This window comes from Elephantulus edwardii, unplaced genomic scaffold (genome assembly GCF_000299155.1).
Source record: "Elephantulus edwardii isolate Elephantulus edwardi_28Jun2011 unplaced genomic scaffold, EleEdw1.0 scaffold00005, whole genome shotgun sequence".
In the NCBI taxonomy this organism is placed as follows: Eukaryota; Metazoa; Chordata; class Mammalia; order Macroscelidea; family Macroscelididae; genus Elephantulus; species Elephantulus edwardii.
In genome coordinates, this window is record NW_006399755.1 from 38,291,598 (window position 1) to 38,311,014 (window position 19,417).

At 36.4% G+C, this 19,417-nt stretch overlaps 1 protein-coding gene across 1 annotated transcript in view; it reads left to right on the forward strand.

The window, feature by feature from the left end:
• Positions 1-19,417, forward strand: part of LRRC7 (leucine rich repeat containing 7) — a 720,627-nt gene that overhangs the window by 468,628 nt on the left and 232,582 nt on the right. The window contains exons 8-9 of the mRNA XM_006879790.1: positions 6,207-6,281; positions 16,564-16,708. Of these exons, the coding sequence (XP_006879852.1) occupies positions 6,207-6,281; positions 16,564-16,708 (220 nt within the window). The remainder of the gene's footprint in view (positions 1-6,206; positions 6,282-16,563; positions 16,709-19,417) is intronic.

Below are 19,417 nucleotides of genomic sequence, written 5' to 3' on the forward strand. Positions count from 1 at the left end.
GTGTCAGAGGCAATGCAATTGGCACAGGATAGAGCAGGGTTTGGAGTTGTTGTACATAGGGTTGCTATGAGTCGCAAACAACTCAATGGCACATAACAACAACAACAATTTAATCTATTTTGGTCCCTCCTGGAATTTACTCCATTGATTTTTATGTCATTTCAATATTTCTGTTTGCTAGTTACTTTCTGTTGATTTTCTTTACACTTAGCCCCTGAACATATTTTTGCTACCTTTCCTTCAAATTTTACAAACAACAGTCTACTGTAAAAGATCAACAATTACTCCTAAGCATAAAAAAGATTATAATGATGCAGGAAAATTAGAGTATAGAAGGACAAGGATGGGATTAAAGATAATCTTGGTGTATTGTGGAAAATTTAACAATATCACTGAACAATTTGTGCCGAAACTGTCAAATGAGAACCTAATATGCCTTATAAACATCACCTGACACATACTAGAGACGACATACTATATAATACTTAAGGGGGGGAGGAAACTCACCCAAAAATACAGCCAAACAACAAAAATCTAATACATAATAGTCTATTGGGATTTCTTGTGGCCCAGTAGTAAGGAGTTGAACTGCCAATCCAAAGGCACACTGTTCTAATCCATTAGCTGCTCTATGGGAGAAAAATGGGCAGTCTCTTCCTATGCAACTTAGAGCCTCTGAAAAGCCACTGGAGTGTCACCTATGAGTTAGTCCTATTTCAAAAGGACATAAAAACAACATCAATACTGTATTAATTGTCTTTTATTTAGTCTACAATCACTGTACTATAACTGTACCAGTAGTCAGGAAATTAAAATACAAATTACATTGTGGAAGTCTTCTATCAGAGCCCTTTCTAGAGTACTGAAGAGCAAGATATCAGTCTGGGGACTAGGGCACACCTTATCCATGCCATGGTCTTCACAATTACTTACTCAGCTTCTGAGAGCTAAACAGAAACTAGGAATGAAAGAAGAAGGATTGATGCCTTTGAGTTGTGGTGCTGGAGAAGAGTGTTGAACATATCGTGGACTGCCAGAAGAACAAACTGATCTGTCCTGGAGAAAGTGAAATCAGGCTACCCCCTGGAGGCAAGGATTTTGAGACACTGTTGCATATACTTTGGACATGTGGCCAGGAAGGACCAGTCCTTGGAGAAGGACATCATATTTGGAAGCATTGAGGGATAGTGCAGGAAAGAAAGACCCAGGATGAGATGGATTGACTCAGTGACTGGAGAAATGGGATTAGGTCTGTTGGAGATGATGAGATTGGCCCAGGATAGGGTTCCGAACTAATGTGCATAGGGTCACTATGAGTCACAGGCAACTTTATGGCACATAACAACAGCAACAACAAAATGGCCATTGCTAAGGCTGTTAGTGATCTATTATTTTCTAAATTGAGCAAACATTTTCAATCTCTTCTTTTACTAGAACACTATCATTTGTGTGATATTCCATTCTTTCTATGTTCTTTCTCACTATTATTGTTGTTAAGTGTTGTCGAGTTGTAGGCGACTCATAGTGACCCTATGAACAAGAAACTTGAACACTTGTATAACTTTCATCCTCTCTCCAGGTTCATAGGGTTTCTGGAGGCAAGCTATTTCAGAAGTGGATGTCACTCCTGTTTCCAAGCTTGTTTTAATAGGGGAGTGCCACCAAACACTATCCACCATGGGTGACCATTATCACATATATTTATCATTATATCATCCTTAATATAACTCTATTTGTTGGACCGCCTACTAGCACAATGATTAAGTGTTCATGTGTCAATCAAAAGATTGACAGCTTGATCTCATGAGTGGATCCAAATACAGAAAGACCTAATGACCTGCTTCCATCAATATCACAGTCTAGGTAACTTCACTCTATGATATTGAGTCATTGTTAATCAAAATCAACTAAATGTGTTACAACTACATTTGTTGACTCCTAATCTCTTACTCACAAGAATCCATTTCTTCTCACCTTCTTTAGTTTAATCTTCTTGGTTTTCTTTTTTTATTGTTTATTAATTTATTATTATTTTGAGGAGACTTCAATATTTGGCAAATAATATCATTAACATTACATTCAAGCAAAATACTGCTGAATATTATTTTTAAATGGCCAGAACAGTACATAGATAGGGAACTACCAGAAGTTCAAGCAGGATTTAGAAGAGGCCATGTCACTACGGATACCCTTGCTGATGTTAGATGGATCCTGGATGAAAGTAAAGAATACCAGAAGAATGTGTATTTATGCTTTATTGACTATGTAAAGGCGTTTGATTGTGTGGATCATAACAAGCTGTGGCTGACATTGAGAGTAACGCAAGTCCCAGAGCATGTATTGTGTTCATGCAAAGCCAATGCGTGGACTAGGAGTCTGTTGTGTGAACAGAGCAGAGGAACACTGCATGGTTTAAAATTAAGAATGGAGTTCATCAGGATTTTATTCTCTCTCCATACCTATTCAATCTGTATGCTGGGAAAATTACTTGAAAAACTGAACTCTATGAAGAGGAATATGGCAACAGAATCAGAGGGGGAGTATCAATAACCTGCTTTATGCAAATGACACAACCTTGCTTGCTTAAAGTGAGAAGGACGACTTGACGTACTTATTGCAGAAGACTAAGGAGTGCAGCCTTTGGTATGAAATGCTTTTCAATGTTAAGAAAACAAAGATTCTTACTACTGGACCAATAGGCAACATCATGATGGATGAAAAAGAGATCAAAAGTTTCAACAACTTCATCTTTCTTGGATCCACAATTAAAATTAACATCCTTGGTAACAGCAGTAAGAAAATAAGGAGATGCATTGCATTGGGAAAGTCTTTAGTTAGGGAATTCTCCAAATTATTGAGGAGTAATGATGTCGGTTTGAGGACCAAAGAGCATCTGATTCAGGCCATGGTCTTTATGATCATTCACTATGCATCAGAGAACTGGTCAATGAAACAGGATAACAGAAAAATTGATGCTATTGAGCTATGGCGTTGGAGAATAGCACTGAACATCCTATGGACTACCAAAAGAACAAACAAATGTGTCTTAGAGAGGGTGCAGCCAGAGTGTTTTTTGGAGGCAAGGGTGATGAGGCTTCACCACACATTTGGACATGTTTCTAGGGAGAGACTATTCCTTGGAAAGGGACATGATGCTTGATAGGGTGATCAATTGGCAAAGGAGAGGAAGAAACTCTGTCGGCGCAAGATAGGATAGAGTTCATAAGGTCATTCTGAATCATATTCAACTTGATGGCACCTAACAAAACAACAACCACAACAGGGTTGCTTCTTCGCAGTGTTTCCTTCACATTTTCCCTGGGAAGCTCATTATTCATTCTAATCCAATGCTTAAGTCTTTCCCCTAAACTTAAGATTTCAATAGTCACCTTTCTGAGTTTCTCCACCTATGTCTCAGAGTGGCCCAAAGCTAATCAAGATCATAATTGAACGTAGTCTCTGCCTCTACTCAGTATTGTGCACCTCTAGTTTTGACATTCCCATGTGCAAGAAAACTGGGAATCCCGTGTAATACACTAACTCAACTTCATATCCAGTTACCAAACAAATCCTTTGGATTTTATTTTCTAAATGCTTCCAGAAGCCAGCTTTTCCTTTAGTCCTCACCTTTTCTCTTATGATCTCAAACTGATTTTTTGGGTTGTTTTGTTTTGCTTTTTATATTTTGAGTTTGTGATTTCTCCCCCACCCCACCAGTCTATTGTTAGAAATAAGATGCCAATCTTCCCTTCCTATTAAAAATCTTTTTGTAATGATACTGTACCTAAACAATAAACATGTGGCCCTACCGTAGAGTCTTTTTTTAGCTTCATATCTTTGAATTCACTTCATCTCAAAATTAAGACTCTGGTATAAACTACTTGTGAACATATTCCTGTTTAATGATATTTCTCATTTTTCTATTTCTGGCTAACGTGTACTTTGATCTGTCTGATATTTCTGGCTAACTCCTTCTATGAATATTTCTCTGCCTTTCTCTCATTGCTACGGCAGATGTGTCTTCCTCCTAAATGCTCACTTTGTTATTGTCATGTGCCATCAAGTCACCTGCAATTTATAGCAGCCTTAGAGCACAATAGCTCTAAGGCCTGTCTTATCCTGAGCCAGTCTTACTATGTATCACGTACTTAGGACACTTTGATGGCCTTGTAGGTAAAGAATTGCATTGTCAAGCCAAAGCCAGCCAGTTTGAATCTTCCAGCTGTTCTATGTAAGAAAGATGTGCAGTCTGCTCACATGTCATTTACAGCCTCTGAAAATCTGCTGGAGGGTCAGTTGTCTCTTTCAACTTGACGGCACATAAAAACAATATGTATTTATTCTGAATGTGTTGGCTTTGAAATTAGATTCTGGATTTGTAAAGATCAGGTATCATCTATGCTGCATTGAAAAACAAGGAACTCATGAAATATTATCCAAAATGGGTGACCCTGGAGGACATTATGTTGAGTGAAATATATCAGACATAAAAGGACAAATACTGCATAGTGCCACTGTTGTAAAACAGAACTGACATTTGTGTTGTGGGGAGAGTAAGAAAGATGGGATAAATTATGTATACTACATTGAAACATATGAGGGAGAGAACTATTTAAAAGGTATACATGATTAGGTATTATTGTCATGACAGGAGTCTAGAATGAAGGCTACATAGTGGAGTGGACTTGAGGGGGGAGGGACTGTATAATAATGAAAGAATTTTTCTTTTGCTTTTCAAAGAGAAGAGTGAAATGGGGGGAGGCGTGGACAGGGAGAAAAATGCAACAATGAATGAATGGAGATACGAAGTCTCTGTCAACTTTCATTAAAATAAAATTAAAAAAATCCCAGAAATTTAACACTTTGCCACATACTTTTAAATTGACGAACGTGCTTAAACACATTTTGTCATCATTTGCGGCAACATGTTAAAAAAAAAGATCAGGTATCATACTATTATGATATTATTATGTAATAGTATTATGACTCTAATGCAATTCCTGACAATTAGAAGATATATAGTAGAAACTAAGTGGATAAATGAATAAATAGTTTATTAATGTGCTAAGAATTCATTCTTAATGGTCTTTATTTCATTGTCATCATTTTCACCAAACTTTCCATGAACTCCCCTGTATTTCTCAGATTTCCTCAAACTTTGTTTGGGGCCATGAACATAGGTCTAACGTGCTAGAAGATGATAACGAGCTCGAAAAGACAATGTCACATGGCTGTGGGGCACAGCTCCATGCTAACCATGTAGTGTGAATTGGAAATAGACATTGCTGTGCAAAGCCATTTAAATTGGTTGTCCCAATGTATTCTAATCTAACTTAGGTATATAGGTATATACCTTAAATTTAGACATTAATCTCTGTTCTATTGCATAGATATGTAAGGAATTGTTGAATTTTATCCAGTGTGAAACTTTCTTTCTTCTTGATAAAGACACACACACACAGAGTGAGTCCTAACATATATTATGTATGTGAGACAAGAATGGACAATCTCCTCCCATGCGATTAACAGCCTCTGAAAACCCACTGGAGGGTCAGCTATGGGCAGGTTCTGACTTGTTGGTTCTCAACAACAACATAAATCATACCTGTAAGGGTGGAGGGACAGCACAGGAGAGGAAGACCCCAGATGAGATGGTTTGACACAGTAACTGAAGTTGTGGGGGGAGATGTGTTGGAGACAGTAAGACTGGCTCAGGATAGGGCAAGCTTTAGAACTGTTGTGCATAGGGTCACGCTGGGTCACAGGTGACTTGACAGCACATAACAACAGCGTACCTACATGGTAGGTAGTAAGAACCTATCATATACCAAATAGCATGGTAAGCAAAAGGAAGATGGGATTGAGTGATTTCAAAAATACATTACTGTGCCCTTCAAAAATTTAGACTATAGTGAAAAAGACAAACAATTATCAAGTAATGAATCTAATAAATGAATGTTACAAAGGACAATTATAATGTGCTAAAGGAGAATGTAGCTGGTCATAGATACTGATTTTAGAGAAATTCTATGTTTACTACTACAAGGACAACCAGTTTTGTGGTAATAAGTTAAAGTTGAAGTTTCTTAAAGGTTTAACAATAGATTCCTAATTAAATAGCTAAGACCCAAAACATTCAACCTGGTATTTGTGCTAAGAAAACATTAAGTTGACTTTTTCTCATTTCTCTCTTATCCTTTTGCCAGCCTGAAGTTCTAGATCAAATACAAAATTTAAGGGAATTATGGATGGATAACAATGCCTTGCAAGTGCTGCCTGGGGTATGTAAGTTTTTTATTATGCCATATTGTTTAAGATTTTGTACTAAATATTAATGAAAATTAGTATAAATTAATCTTAAGTCTCAGTATATGAAGTTTAAATTAAATTTGTACTTTATTAGAGAAGTCTTTAGTCTCCAAGTATAAATCATCGCTGATATGTTTGAATGTATGGGTACACAAAATCATCTGAAAGAATTTTTGCTGTTGTTGTTATCATGTCTTTTCATGTTTAGTACTTTTTTTAAAATATGAAAGCATGTTGAACATTATAGTCAAAAAATAAATGCTGTCTAAATGACAAATCCTAGATTTGCAAAATCAACCTTATTCTAAAAGATAGCATACTCTTCCATAAAGTATAACTTTTAAGCTCAGGTGATTTCCAATAGAACCAAGTTGAATTTTTAAAATATAAAACTCATAAATATTAAAGGCAGAAAAGTAAACAAAAGTCAAAGTTTGTCTCAGACTAAAGGACAATTCGGTGCTATACTCTCAGCAGTAAGTTTATCAGTCAATTCTTTGAGTATGGATGTTCTTACTTTTTCTGTTAGTAAAAGAATAGGTTTCCATAAAGCACTCTGCTCCCCATCCTTAAAGAGGTGCATGCATGTATGTGTGTGCGCGTACTCACACACACACACACACACATGCACATCCCTCCCATACACAACACTCCTGTTTACAGTGATCAACTCCAAGTTCCTTCGCATTGGACTGAGTAGCCGGAGCGGCTGGATATGTAAAAATTCTTTACTCAAAATAGAAGATACAGGCACATACTTCCAAATTTTATTTTATTCCTCTTTAAATTAACATTAAAACTTTCTTAAAATATCTGAATAGGTGGCAAGAGCAAGAATTCCATTGACTAAGCTTTCTTGGAATAAGCATGAAAAAACACAAAGTAGGAAAACCCTAGGACAAGATTAATGGAAAAAGTATTTTTTATAAAATATTTATACTACCATCATAGATACAAAATGTAAAAGCATGTTCACCTATTACTGAGTTATTTAACAGATAATTCATCTGTACATGTCTATAAATCAGGAACTACACTATATGTCTGAGTTACAAAGATAACATATACAATGACCCTGTGTGAGGAGATCACACAGAGCAGGGGGGGCAGATCTGAATTTCATGGCACATAGTTGGTAGGTGTCATCGAATTAACTCTGATTCATAGTAATCCTTTGTGTAACAGATCAAAACCTTGCCTGGTTCTGCACCATCCTCGGGATCTTTGCCACATCCAAGCCCTTGTTTGCAGTCACTGTGACAGCTCATCTCTTAGAGAGTCTTCCTCCTGGAGAGTCTACCTTTCCAATCAAAATTTCCCCTCCCTAGGATGGATGCCTTTTGATAACAGGACCAAAATACATACTAATCCTGAACCATCTATTCCCTGCACTTGAGTTGCGATGATTCCCAATGAACCATTAACTTACTATCCATTAAACAAAGAAGTTAATGCATCAGAATATATGTCTGGTTGGAAAACCTTGTAATTGCTTCTTCAATGCATTTTGTATTAAAAAAAAAAGAATCCTACCTAGCATCACCACATGGTAGAGAATGACCACCTTGGTGCTTTACAAATATTTACTTGTGTAATCCTTATAACAACACCATAAAGTAGATTCCGTTGTCAATTTATAAGTGAAGAAACTGAAATATAGAAAGAAGAAAGCATATTCTCAAAGTCAGTAAATTGCAGCACTGTAATCAAATATGCTGCAAATTCATCCATTTGGCACTGTAATTCAATCACCATTATGATCTAATGCACTGACCCTGTAAAACCAATTGAAAGCCCAAATTATGGTTGTTGCTGTTATGTGCTATCAAATCATCTGAGATTCATAATGATCCTGCACAGTATCACTGACCCCTGCCCTATTCTGAATCAATCTCACTCTCTCTGACACACCTACCCCCATTGCCCCAGTTACTGTGTCGAGCTATCTCATCCAGAGTTTTCCTCTCCTGCACTGTTCCTCCACCTTTCCAAGCACAATATCCTCCATAGCCTTTGCAGGCAACATGCCCAAAGTATGTGTGACAAACCTTAAAAATCTTTGCCTACAAAGAGTAATTTGGCTTCACTCTCTCCAGGACAGACTTGTTTGTTTTCTTGGCAGTCCATGTTATTATGTTCAATACTTTTCTCCAGTACCATAATCTAAAAGCGTCAACTCTTCTTCAGTCCTTTTTATTCTTTACCTGGCTCTCTGATGCATAGCAAGTAATGCGGATCTGAACCTTGATCATATGCACCTTAGTCTCTAGACTGACATTATTGCTCTTCTGCACTCTGGAGAGGTACCAGACAGATTTTCCTAATGCAACTCATCTTTATTTCCTGACTGTTGGTTCCAAGAGTGTTGATTTTAGAGCCAATAAGCAGAAATTATTAACAGCTTCAATCTCTCTTCCATCTATCATGGTTCTGCCAATTGTCCCATGGGTGAGAATCTTAGTCTTCTTGATGTTAAGCTTAAACCTATGTTTAATACTGCAGTCTTTGACCTTCTACAGAAAATGCTTCATATTCTCCTTAGTTTCAACAAGCAAGGTTGTATCATCTGCATTACACAGGTTGTTAAGCAGTCTTCCTCCAATTCTGATGCTACATTTCACCTCATAGAGCCCAGCCTCCTGAATGATCTGTTCTGCACACAGATTGAAAAGGTATGGAGACAATATGCATCTCTAACACACTCATTTCCTGATTTTGAGCCATGTAGTGTTTCCTTGTTCTATTCTGAAGACTGCTTCCTAATCTAGGTCTAGGGTTTGCTTGAGCACAGTCAAGTGTTCTGGAATTCCCATTCTTCTCAATTTTAGTCACAATTTGAGGTTCATCGTAATTTTTACAAAGGTCACATCTCCAAAGTTCAATCTTTCAAATCACTCAGCTTTCAAATTCCTTAATAAAATATTAAATAAAAAGAGAATGACAGAATCATCTCTAAAACAGAGAATACTCTCTTATTTGTCTCTTCTGAAAGTAGATTTTTCATGTCAATAGTTAGGTTTGCATACGGTTCTTATATGTATTTCTTGTTTTAGTTAGTACACTTATATTTCTTATTTTGTTTTATATCTTGTGAGAGTACCCATGCCTCCTGCCATAAATGTCCATGATTTTCTGAACACATGGATTTGGAAAATTGGTGTTGAATGGTGTGTGCAGCCCGTGTCCATAAATATCATGGAATGATTGTTCTAACAATGACATGAGAACTGGAATAAAATATATTCACACTTTATTAGTATTATAATGGATTAAAATCATGTCTCTTTAACACTTTTGAAAACCAAGGCTGTCATTTTTTTCTCTGTTATTCCTAAATCAGAGGTGCAAATAGAGAATCAAATAACTACTCTTCTATAATGCTCTATCTTATAACCAAGCTATAGATTATATCATTGCACTAAAGTTAAACAACCAAAATAAGCGTTTACGCTTTTTTTATTTTTAAGCCAACTTTAGCATTTTATTTTTCTTATTGTTTCTGCTTTTTTTCATCTGCCCATCCAAAGCCCTCATTGTATCCATAGGAAGCAGATTTCAATAGTTGTAGGGACACTGAGACTGTGTCTCATGCCTTCATCACTGCAGGGTAAAATTTGTCTTTCTAACATTATTTTTAAGTGAAGGTTTAGAATAATTTAAATATAAAGAATAAATCTCTATCTTGTTTCCAAAATAATGCTTATTAATCCAAAATAATGAGTTATCCTGGAGATAGCAATGAAGGGAATTTCAAGGAAAGAAACTTTTTTTCACGATAAAAAAGTAAAAGAAAACACACACAAACACACATACATATCATTCTTCTCTTTCTCACCAAAAAAAGAGTGAGCTATATAAACATAATTACCCTGGGTAGGAAACTATAAAATGACAATGTTTTTTCAAATAACATATTACAAAGTTAAGAGAAACTTTACACTACCTTTACTCACTGTGCATACATTATGTAGTCTAGTGGATAAGATCACTAAGGTGCATCTGATCTAAGCCATGGTCTTCACACTTACTTGCTATGCAACAGAGAGATGGACAGTGACTGAAAATAATAGAAGAAGAATCAGTGCCTTTGAGTTGTGATGCTAGAGAAGAGTATTGAACGTGCCATAGACTGCTAAGATAACAAATAGCTCTTTCCCGGAGTGGATGAAAGCAGTCTGCTTCTTGGAGACAGGATTTTAAAGCTCCATCTCTCTACTTTGGACATGTTGCCAGGAGGAACCAGTCCTTGGAGAAGGGCATTATCCTTGGAAAGATGGAGGGACAGCACAAGAGAGGAAGACCCTTGGTGAAAGGGATTGACTCAGTGACTGGGAAAATGGGGTATGTGTGTCAGAGACAATGAAATTGGCTCAGGATAGAGCAGGGTTCAGAGCTTCTGTATATAATATCACTATGAATCGCAAGTGACTTGACAGCACATAACAACAGCAATGGGTAAATGTCAGCTCAAAGGTAAGCAGTTCAAATTTACCAGCTGCGCTGTGGGAGAAAAATGAGCAATCTCCTACTATGTGATTTACAGCCTCTGAAAATCTACCAAAGGGTAAGATATTAATAAACTCCAACTCAATGGCAACGAAAATCAACAACAGTAATTATTAAGCTATTTCAAGACTATTCACATCCTTTGTTCATATGGGGAAATGAGAGAGCAAGGCTAGAGATAATGTTCCTGGATTTATTGAGACGAGAAGCCAAGAACTGTCAATATGATCACATACTCTTTGAAGTCTGATAAAACTGCACATACTCTTTGAAGTCTGATAAAACTGAGTCAAATTTCAGTTTCTTATTAGTTGCATAACCTTTGGTTGTTACTTGAGGTAGACAATCTCATATCTGTCCTCTTTCAAGAATGAAGAACTGACTCTAGAGCTTCTAGGAATCCTGCTCCCAGTATCAATAATTGCTTCACATGGAGGTAGCTCTCTATTCTAAAATTATATTTACTTTCTGGGTAAACAGCACCAGTGATCTTTTGGGACACATTGGATCCAATGGCCATATATCTCCTAACAACCTAAGGTTATCCAACTAATAAGAATAGAAGCTGCAATCTGACTACTGCAGGCTTTCCCAGCATTAGTGCAGCTGAGGATGTCCTAAAGACTTCAGTACAGCCTAACTTATTATGCGCAATCTTGCTTGTTTCCCTTTCCATCCCTTCCTATCTACAAGTGTTTGTCCTAAGAACATGCCATCATAGACTTGTCATAGCTTCTGCTTCCCAAGAAACCAATCAATGTCATTACTTAACTTCTATACTAAAATATTTGCTGAAATGCAAATTCTGCTTCAATATTTGGAACTGATATGCTACAAAAGGAGCTTTCAAGTGGCATCAAAGCTGCTGGTCTGCAGAAAACATTTTGAGAATATAAAGTTAACTGTGCTATTTGTGGCCACTGGTGCCTCATTTGTTTTAGAAGCAGCTTCTCTTTCTCTCAGCCGTCTGAACCTTGGAGGCTTATCTTGCCGTGGCGGTCTGGTGGAGCGTTGCCTTCGGGGTCTCTCTCTAGTTGGGTCAAATTTCCACTCAAATTTTGGGGGGCGTTTATCTGCTGCCATAGGAATAAATGGCTCATGTCGTCTGGGTGGCTCCCCACCTTCTAGTTTAGGAGTTTCTGGCTGCCTTGGATTCCACTGATTGTTGCGATAAGCAGGCCTTCGTAAGGTGGGAGGACGCGATGGGCGCCCTCCAGGATCCCTTCCACCACGTCTGAATGTTCCGCCTCGGCCTCGCCTTGTTGGTTCTCCTTTAGGAAGGAAACCTGGCTTAGATTTATCATCATCCCTCATGTATGGTTTTTCATGTGCTCTATTATCTAATCGTACATGATTTTCAGGCTTGAAAGATGACTGAGGTTTTTTATAGGTTTTTTGTTTTCTGATCTTTCCTCTCTTTTGGAGAGTTTACCTTTGCTTAAACTATCCTTGTCGCTTGCACTTTCGTGAATTTCACTGTCCGTGTCAGTTTCTGAACCCCGCTATCGTCGACTTTTAGGAACGACTTCAAAATCAGAGCTCTCACTTCTTGTTTCACTCTCTTCTCGCTGCCTCAGAGGCCCTGAGGGCACATGCTCTGTTCTCGGCTTATTGTCCCTAAACTGAGGATAGTCTCGAGTATGCCCTCTACCACCCCGGCCACGTCCTCCATAAGAGCCTCTATAGCTTCGTCCTCTGGAGTAATATTCTCCTCGGCCTCGACCTCTGTATCCTTGATCTGGAAACCAGTCTCTATCTCTAGCTTCTTTCCAGTAAGTCCGAGGGGTTTGTAAAGGTGGCTCTTTTTTAACTACTGGTCTTGACTCTGTTCGAGGTCTTTCTACAAGGTCTTTAGTGATGACTTTCTCAAGCTGTTTCTCATCTTTCACTGCAGGTGCTGGGACAGTTTGCTGGTTTACAGTTTTAGTTGTAGTCTCTACCTGAACAGTATTTAGAGGCTCCAAAGCTTTTGTATCTGGAGCTGTCTTTTGAGCCAAAGCAGTATTTTCTGTTGCAGGAGGTTTCTCTCCTTCTATTTGGGTTGGTGGTGAAACGGACTGTGGCTGGACTGGTGCTGGAGGTGGAGGGGGTGGAGGAACAGGATCCTTCTTTTCGGTCTTTTCTGATTTTATAGCTTTTTCAGTAACCTTTTCTCCTTCTTTCTCCTTTCTTTGCTCCCGCTCTTCTTTCATGTCTCTAAGAATAGGCTTTTTAATGGGACCTGATCTTCTCACAGGCCTATCATTACCTTCATCTCGTCTGCTGGAGCTTGGTCGTGGGCCCCAACGAGTTTCAGATTTAGATTTATACAGCTTCTCAGATTTTGGTCCTTCTGAAGAGCATATGAAACCATCCTTTTTTGGTTTTTCCTCTGGTCTTTCTGCTGGTTCTTTTGAATCAATGCATCTGAAAGTCAAAAGATTTCTACAATCTGAAGAGAAACCAGAGTATTGAGAAGATAAAGTATTAAATAGCATTTATAAATATTTAGGACAGTATCCACAATATCAAGTGTTTGCACATATGTAATGAATGAATCAGTGTTCTTGTGTGATTAGGTGCCTTTGAGATGACCATAGACCATAATGACCCTGTGAACAGCAGATTTGTACCCTTCACTGCCCTTGGCCATCATTTCCAATATACTAGAGCTCATAGTAGCAGACATTATATGAATTCATCTTGTCGAAGGTCTTCTTTTCTTTTACTGACACTCCATCTTAACAAGTATGATGTGTTTTCCAAGCACTAACTTTTCCTTACAACATTCTCAAAATATGTGAGATGAAGTTTCACTGTCCTTGCCTTTCAGAAGCACCCTGATTGCACAATCCTCAAGACAAATTTCTTTGTTCTTTTGAGAGTCCATAGGATATTCAGTGATTTTCTCCAACACAACTCAAAAGAATCAATTCTTCTATCATCCTTATTATAGTTGAATTTCCAAATGCATAATAAGTAGTTGAAAATACCAACTGTATCTTTAAACTGACATCATTCCTCCTTAGAACTTGAATGAGGTCTTCAACAGTAGATTTTCTCAATGTGGTATGTCTTTTGATTTCTTGACTGTTTTATACCAAGGGTATTAATTGTGGATACAAGATTAAATCATTGACAGTTTCAATCCTTTTTCCAACTATATTGATATTGTCTATAAACCCAGTGAAGATTTTTGTTTTCTTGATGTTGAGATGTAATCCATATTGAAAGCTGTGGACTTTGATCTTCTACAGCAAGCATTTCAAGTCTCCTTCACTTTCAGTGAGCAAGGTTGTGTCATTTGTGTAATACAGGTTGTTGTCCTATGAGTCCTGATGAGTCTTCTTCCAAGAATGATGCCATACTCTACTTCATAAAGTCCAGCTTCTCAAATTATTTGCTCAGCATACAGATTTATTAGATAAGGAGAAAGAAAAAAGTTTTGACTCACATGTTTTCTGCTTTAAAACTATACAGTTCTCCCTTGCTCTGTTCTGACACCACCTTCCTGGTATAGTTACATAGATTTTGTGTGAGTTTAAGTGTTTTGGAATTCCCATTATAATCGATGTTAGTCATAGTTTGTTATGATCCACATGGTCAAATGCCTATGAAAGGTCAATAAAACACAAATAGATATTTTTCTTGTATTCTCTTTCAGCCAAGATCCATCTGACATCAGTAATCCTATCTCTGGTATTACAAATTAATTAATAGAATTAATAAATGCACTCCAACTCCAAAGGCACATGGTTCAAAAACATCAGCTGCTCCACAGGAGAAGGATAGACACTCTCTTTCCATGAGATTTACTGCCTCTGACCATATATAGGAATATACATAGGGTCAGCTATGAGTCAGTTCTGATTCCACAGCACACAACAACAACATTCATATATATATAATCAAATAAGTATAGACAGTAAAGTGCGTACAAGTAAACCCAACAAACAGGTGGATCATTCATTGAATCCTAGATATTTACAGACATTTATCATTAGGACATGCCGTCAAATATAATATTATTATAATAAAGAAAATGAGTACTTCATCTTGCTCTAACTCCACTAGTCAAGATCTCAGTTAAGTAATCACTTTTTACCCCTTTCCCTGTTCTCAGTATCAGTTACTAATCCAGTCGCTCCATTTTAAAACCCCTCTTGAATCCAACCCCTCTTCATCTTCGCTTCTGCTTAATGAGATCATAAGAAGATAAGATTCTTCTTCTCTCTCAGCTAAACCATTTGGAGAATCTTTTAAGTAACTGGTTTCTGACACTAGTCTGTCCAGTCACAAATCTGTCCTTCTCAGTTTCCAGGTGTTGTTTTTGAAAGCACAAATTAAGTCATGTTTTCTCACGTTAAAAGCTCTCAAAAGCTTTCATTGCCTATAATATAAAATTCCTTTCTCTTTAATGTGATATATGATTAAAAGACAGTTAACTAGTTGACTTCTTCCAATAACCCCAACTTCATTTTTGTATCCTGATTTAATTTTCCCATTTCTCAAACATGCTCCATTTACACTTTTGTTTGTGAATAGAAGTGCTGTTCTTTTTTCCTAGCACTGCCCCAGGCAATGTTCAATTCTGTTGCACAAAGTACCATTATGAGTTAGGACCAACTTAAAGGCATTTAACAGCTATCTCCCTTTCAGGTACAAGTTCCCCTTTTCTTCTTCACAACCTATATCTTCTTAACAAATATTGATTCTTCCAATATGCTTCTAAAGCATTCTCCACTTGCTATTATCTATAATATTATCTATATCATAGTATTGTAGTACTTATTTACATGATAGTTTCCTTCACTCTTGTGAAATAAAAAATTCCCATTATTTTTCTCCAACTTATAGATTCTTAAAAGAACTAGTGAATGAATAAAATAGTGGATCTGTTTAAGGGGACAAATCTAAGTCATAATTGGAAATATTTCTTAAGTATTTGAAATTAGAAGTATTGACATGCATTGTTTATGTAGCAATGTAGGTATTTTTCTTCCTTCAGTAGAAAATTAGAGATGTTATGTTTTCTTTTGACATTTTATTTAGATATGATTCATGTATAACACAATTCATTGTTTTTCATATATTTACACAGTTCTGCAACCAAAATTAGAATCGCATTTTCAAAATGCCAATCACTTCTAAAAGAGCCCCTCTAAGCGATTAGCAGTCAATCACCATAGACTTTTCCCTCCACCCCTGGCAACACTAGTGTGCTTTCTGTCTGTTTAGGTTTACCTGTTCTAGATATCATAGAAAAGAATCTATACAGTGTATGGGCTTTTCTGATTGGCTTCTTTCACTAAGCATAAACTTTTCTAGGTTTAACTATGTTGTATGTTCCATTTCTCTTTATTATCAAATAATATACCATTGCATGGATACTATATACTTTTAATCCACTCACCAATTGATGAACATTTCTATTGTATTGGGTTTTTTAACAAAGATGAACAGTACTGCTCCACTCAGGTAAAGTTTTTGTGGAAATATATTTTCATTCTTTTAGTATATACCTAGAAATTGCTAAGAAATCATATATTTAACATTTTTAAAACTGCCAAATGCTACCTTTTTACATTCCTACCAGCAATATATGAGAATTCCAATACCAGCAATATATGAGAATTCCAATTCTTCTACATCCTGGACAATATTTGTCAATGTTGTGATTTCTTTTAATATTGGTTTCAGAATGTTTCCATTTTTTAAAGCGGTGTGAAAATTTCTCAACTAACCCTGAGTTTATGCAATGTCATCAAGTCTATAGGGAAGTTAAAGATGCTGGTTTATCTGGATATGTCAAAAAACAGAATAGAGACAGTTGACATGGAAATTTCTGGATGTGAAGCCCTTGAAGACCTCTTACTGTCATCCAATATGTTACAACAGTTGCCTGACTCTATAGGTGAGAACATAATTTATTATTTATGTTTATGTCCAATGTATCATTTTTTTTCTTTTCATGGTATTATTTTCTATATATATATATATGCAGAATATAGTGATAAAATTATCTCAGTATTCAAACTCATACTAATATGTATAAATATCTTAAAATTAAATATTGCCTGTAGTCGTCAAATATAAGAATCAAAAGGTTTTTCCTACTAAATTTACATATATTTTAAATCATCAGATCTCCTTAATTGTAAAGCGTATCTTATATATGTTTGATAAGCATGGATGGCTCTTTTAATCACTGGAATTACCATAGCTTTTATGCATTGAATATCTCTATTTTTTAAAATATTTTTATAACATCGATATAATCTAAAAAATAGTATATAAATATATATGTGTAATAAATAGAAAATGTCTTTGTGGTTTTCACTATTTTTCTAAAAATATGTTGTCTTTAACATGATGTTAAGATTTACAAGAGTAGATAACTTTTGTTTAGTGCTCCTTGGAGGCAAAGATGGTGAAACTTCATCTCACATTCTTTGATTATGTTGCTAGGAAAGGTTATACCTTGGAAAGGGACATCATGCTTAGGAAGGAGAAGGTGCAGAGAAGGAGAGAAAGACCCTCAACCAAGGGGACTAGACAGTGACTATAGAAACGGACTTAAGTGAGAGTGCCTGGGACACAGGCAGAGGTGTGAGGATGACACAGAATAGGACAGGAGTCAGATCTGTTGTTTCCAGATTGTTTCTTCTTTCATATTTTATAGTGTCCATTTTTACTGTGTTTGTTGTTGTTTGATATATTTATGTTCTTAGTGATTTAGTTTAAGTTTGCAGAAAGTATGTGTTTTCATTCATTCATTCATTCATACACATACATTTTCTTCCACTTCCTCTCCCTCAGTTCTCTCAGACTGATGGAGAACACGATTTTTCACAAAATAATAGTTAATTTTATTCCTTTCGGAATTTGTTGACATTATGATTTACATAAATCATGTATGTTATAGTATTTCTCTAATGTGCTTTTAAATAAATTCTAGAAAATTGTCAAGCACTTCTAAATTTCCTGAATTTTTCCTGAAAATTCTGTTTCAGTTGGTCAGTGGTAGGGCATCTCTCCTGTATTTTTGTTAAACATATGGTGTAAAATTTCAGGTCAGACAACTTTAGGAGATAATATTGATAAGAAATAGTATTTTCTGGTCATGATGTCAGAATGAATTAAATATCCTTACACTCTTGATTAATTTCTAATCTTCAATCTTCCAAATACATAATGATAATAGGAAAAACTATGTATATTCAAAGAACATGCTTTTATTTGTTAATACAGATATTGTTCCATGATCAGAGCAATATCTGGGTGTTTTTTAGGTAAAATTAAAAATCTACCCAGGGAAGAAAATTTTAAAATGTATCCATATTAAGGATAAATTTATCCATGAGAGGGATAAATCTTTATCTGAACCAGAAATTGTGTTGTTAGGTACCATCCTATTTGTTCCAATTCATATGATCCTATGCATAACAGAACAAGACACCACCTGGTCCTGCACCATCTTCATAATTATGACTACAGGAACAAAAATCAGAATAGAAATACAATAATGAAACTAGGCATAAAAAGCTCCAGTCCACAAACGGCAAGCACATACTCATTTCCTGTGTTGTTGTTGTTGTTAAGTGCCATCGAGTCATAGCAACCCTATGAACAAAAGACCTGGACACTTGTATAACTTTCATCATTTCTCCACGTTTGTAGAGTTTCTGGAGGCAGACTGTTTCAGAAGTGGATGCCTCTCCTGCTTCCAAGCTTGTTTTAATCAGGAAGCTCCACCAAACACTGTCCACCATGGGTAACCATTATCTCATTTGACACATCAGTGTCACAGTGTTTAGCATCACAGCAACCACAAATTAGCTCTGTACAACAAATGGACAGACCAGTGCTATATCACTTAGAAGAATGTTTGACCAAAACAATTAAAACCAGGCCCGAGGGCCACAGATTAAAATGTTTGGCTTGTAGCATAACGTTCTATTCACTAGGTCAAGAGAGCTCTATCGTTTCCTGTTGTTGTTGTTGTTGTTGTTGTGGTTGTTGTCATGTGCCATTAAGTCAAGGGAAATGAAAAATTCAAGAACCTTAATTATGGTATCATAAATAAAGCTTACAGAAAAATGATGCAAGGATTCCTTTTCTGTGAAGAAAGACTGAACAGACCTACAAACACTACGTGTAGGTAGGATGGAAGGAGAGAACAACTATAGAAAAGCTGTTGAAAGTTGTACTCCAAAAAGTGTTTTAAATGGATCTGAAATATCTACATAATATAAGATCATCAGGTACCATAGGACTTGATTCTGAACTGAAGAAACTTAAAGGAAAGGTGAATATGAAAGGAATAAGCAGTCACCCTCACAAATCAAGCTTGTAAACATTTCAAAGGAAAGTAAACTGCTTTGGGTAGTAAAACAACTGACCTAAAAATGCAGTAATGATGGGAGAGGTGAGCAATGAGGGATTGGCTATTAGCCTAATTCTACTCCAGTAAAAATCAGATACCTACAGGAACTGCAGACCCTGTCCAAAGAATATTGATGGAAAATGTGAATCACAAAGAAATGTCATCACAATGAGTGAGGCTTCAATACATCTACAGATGGAGCTAAACCTCAAGGCCCAACTTACTTCAACTTTTAAA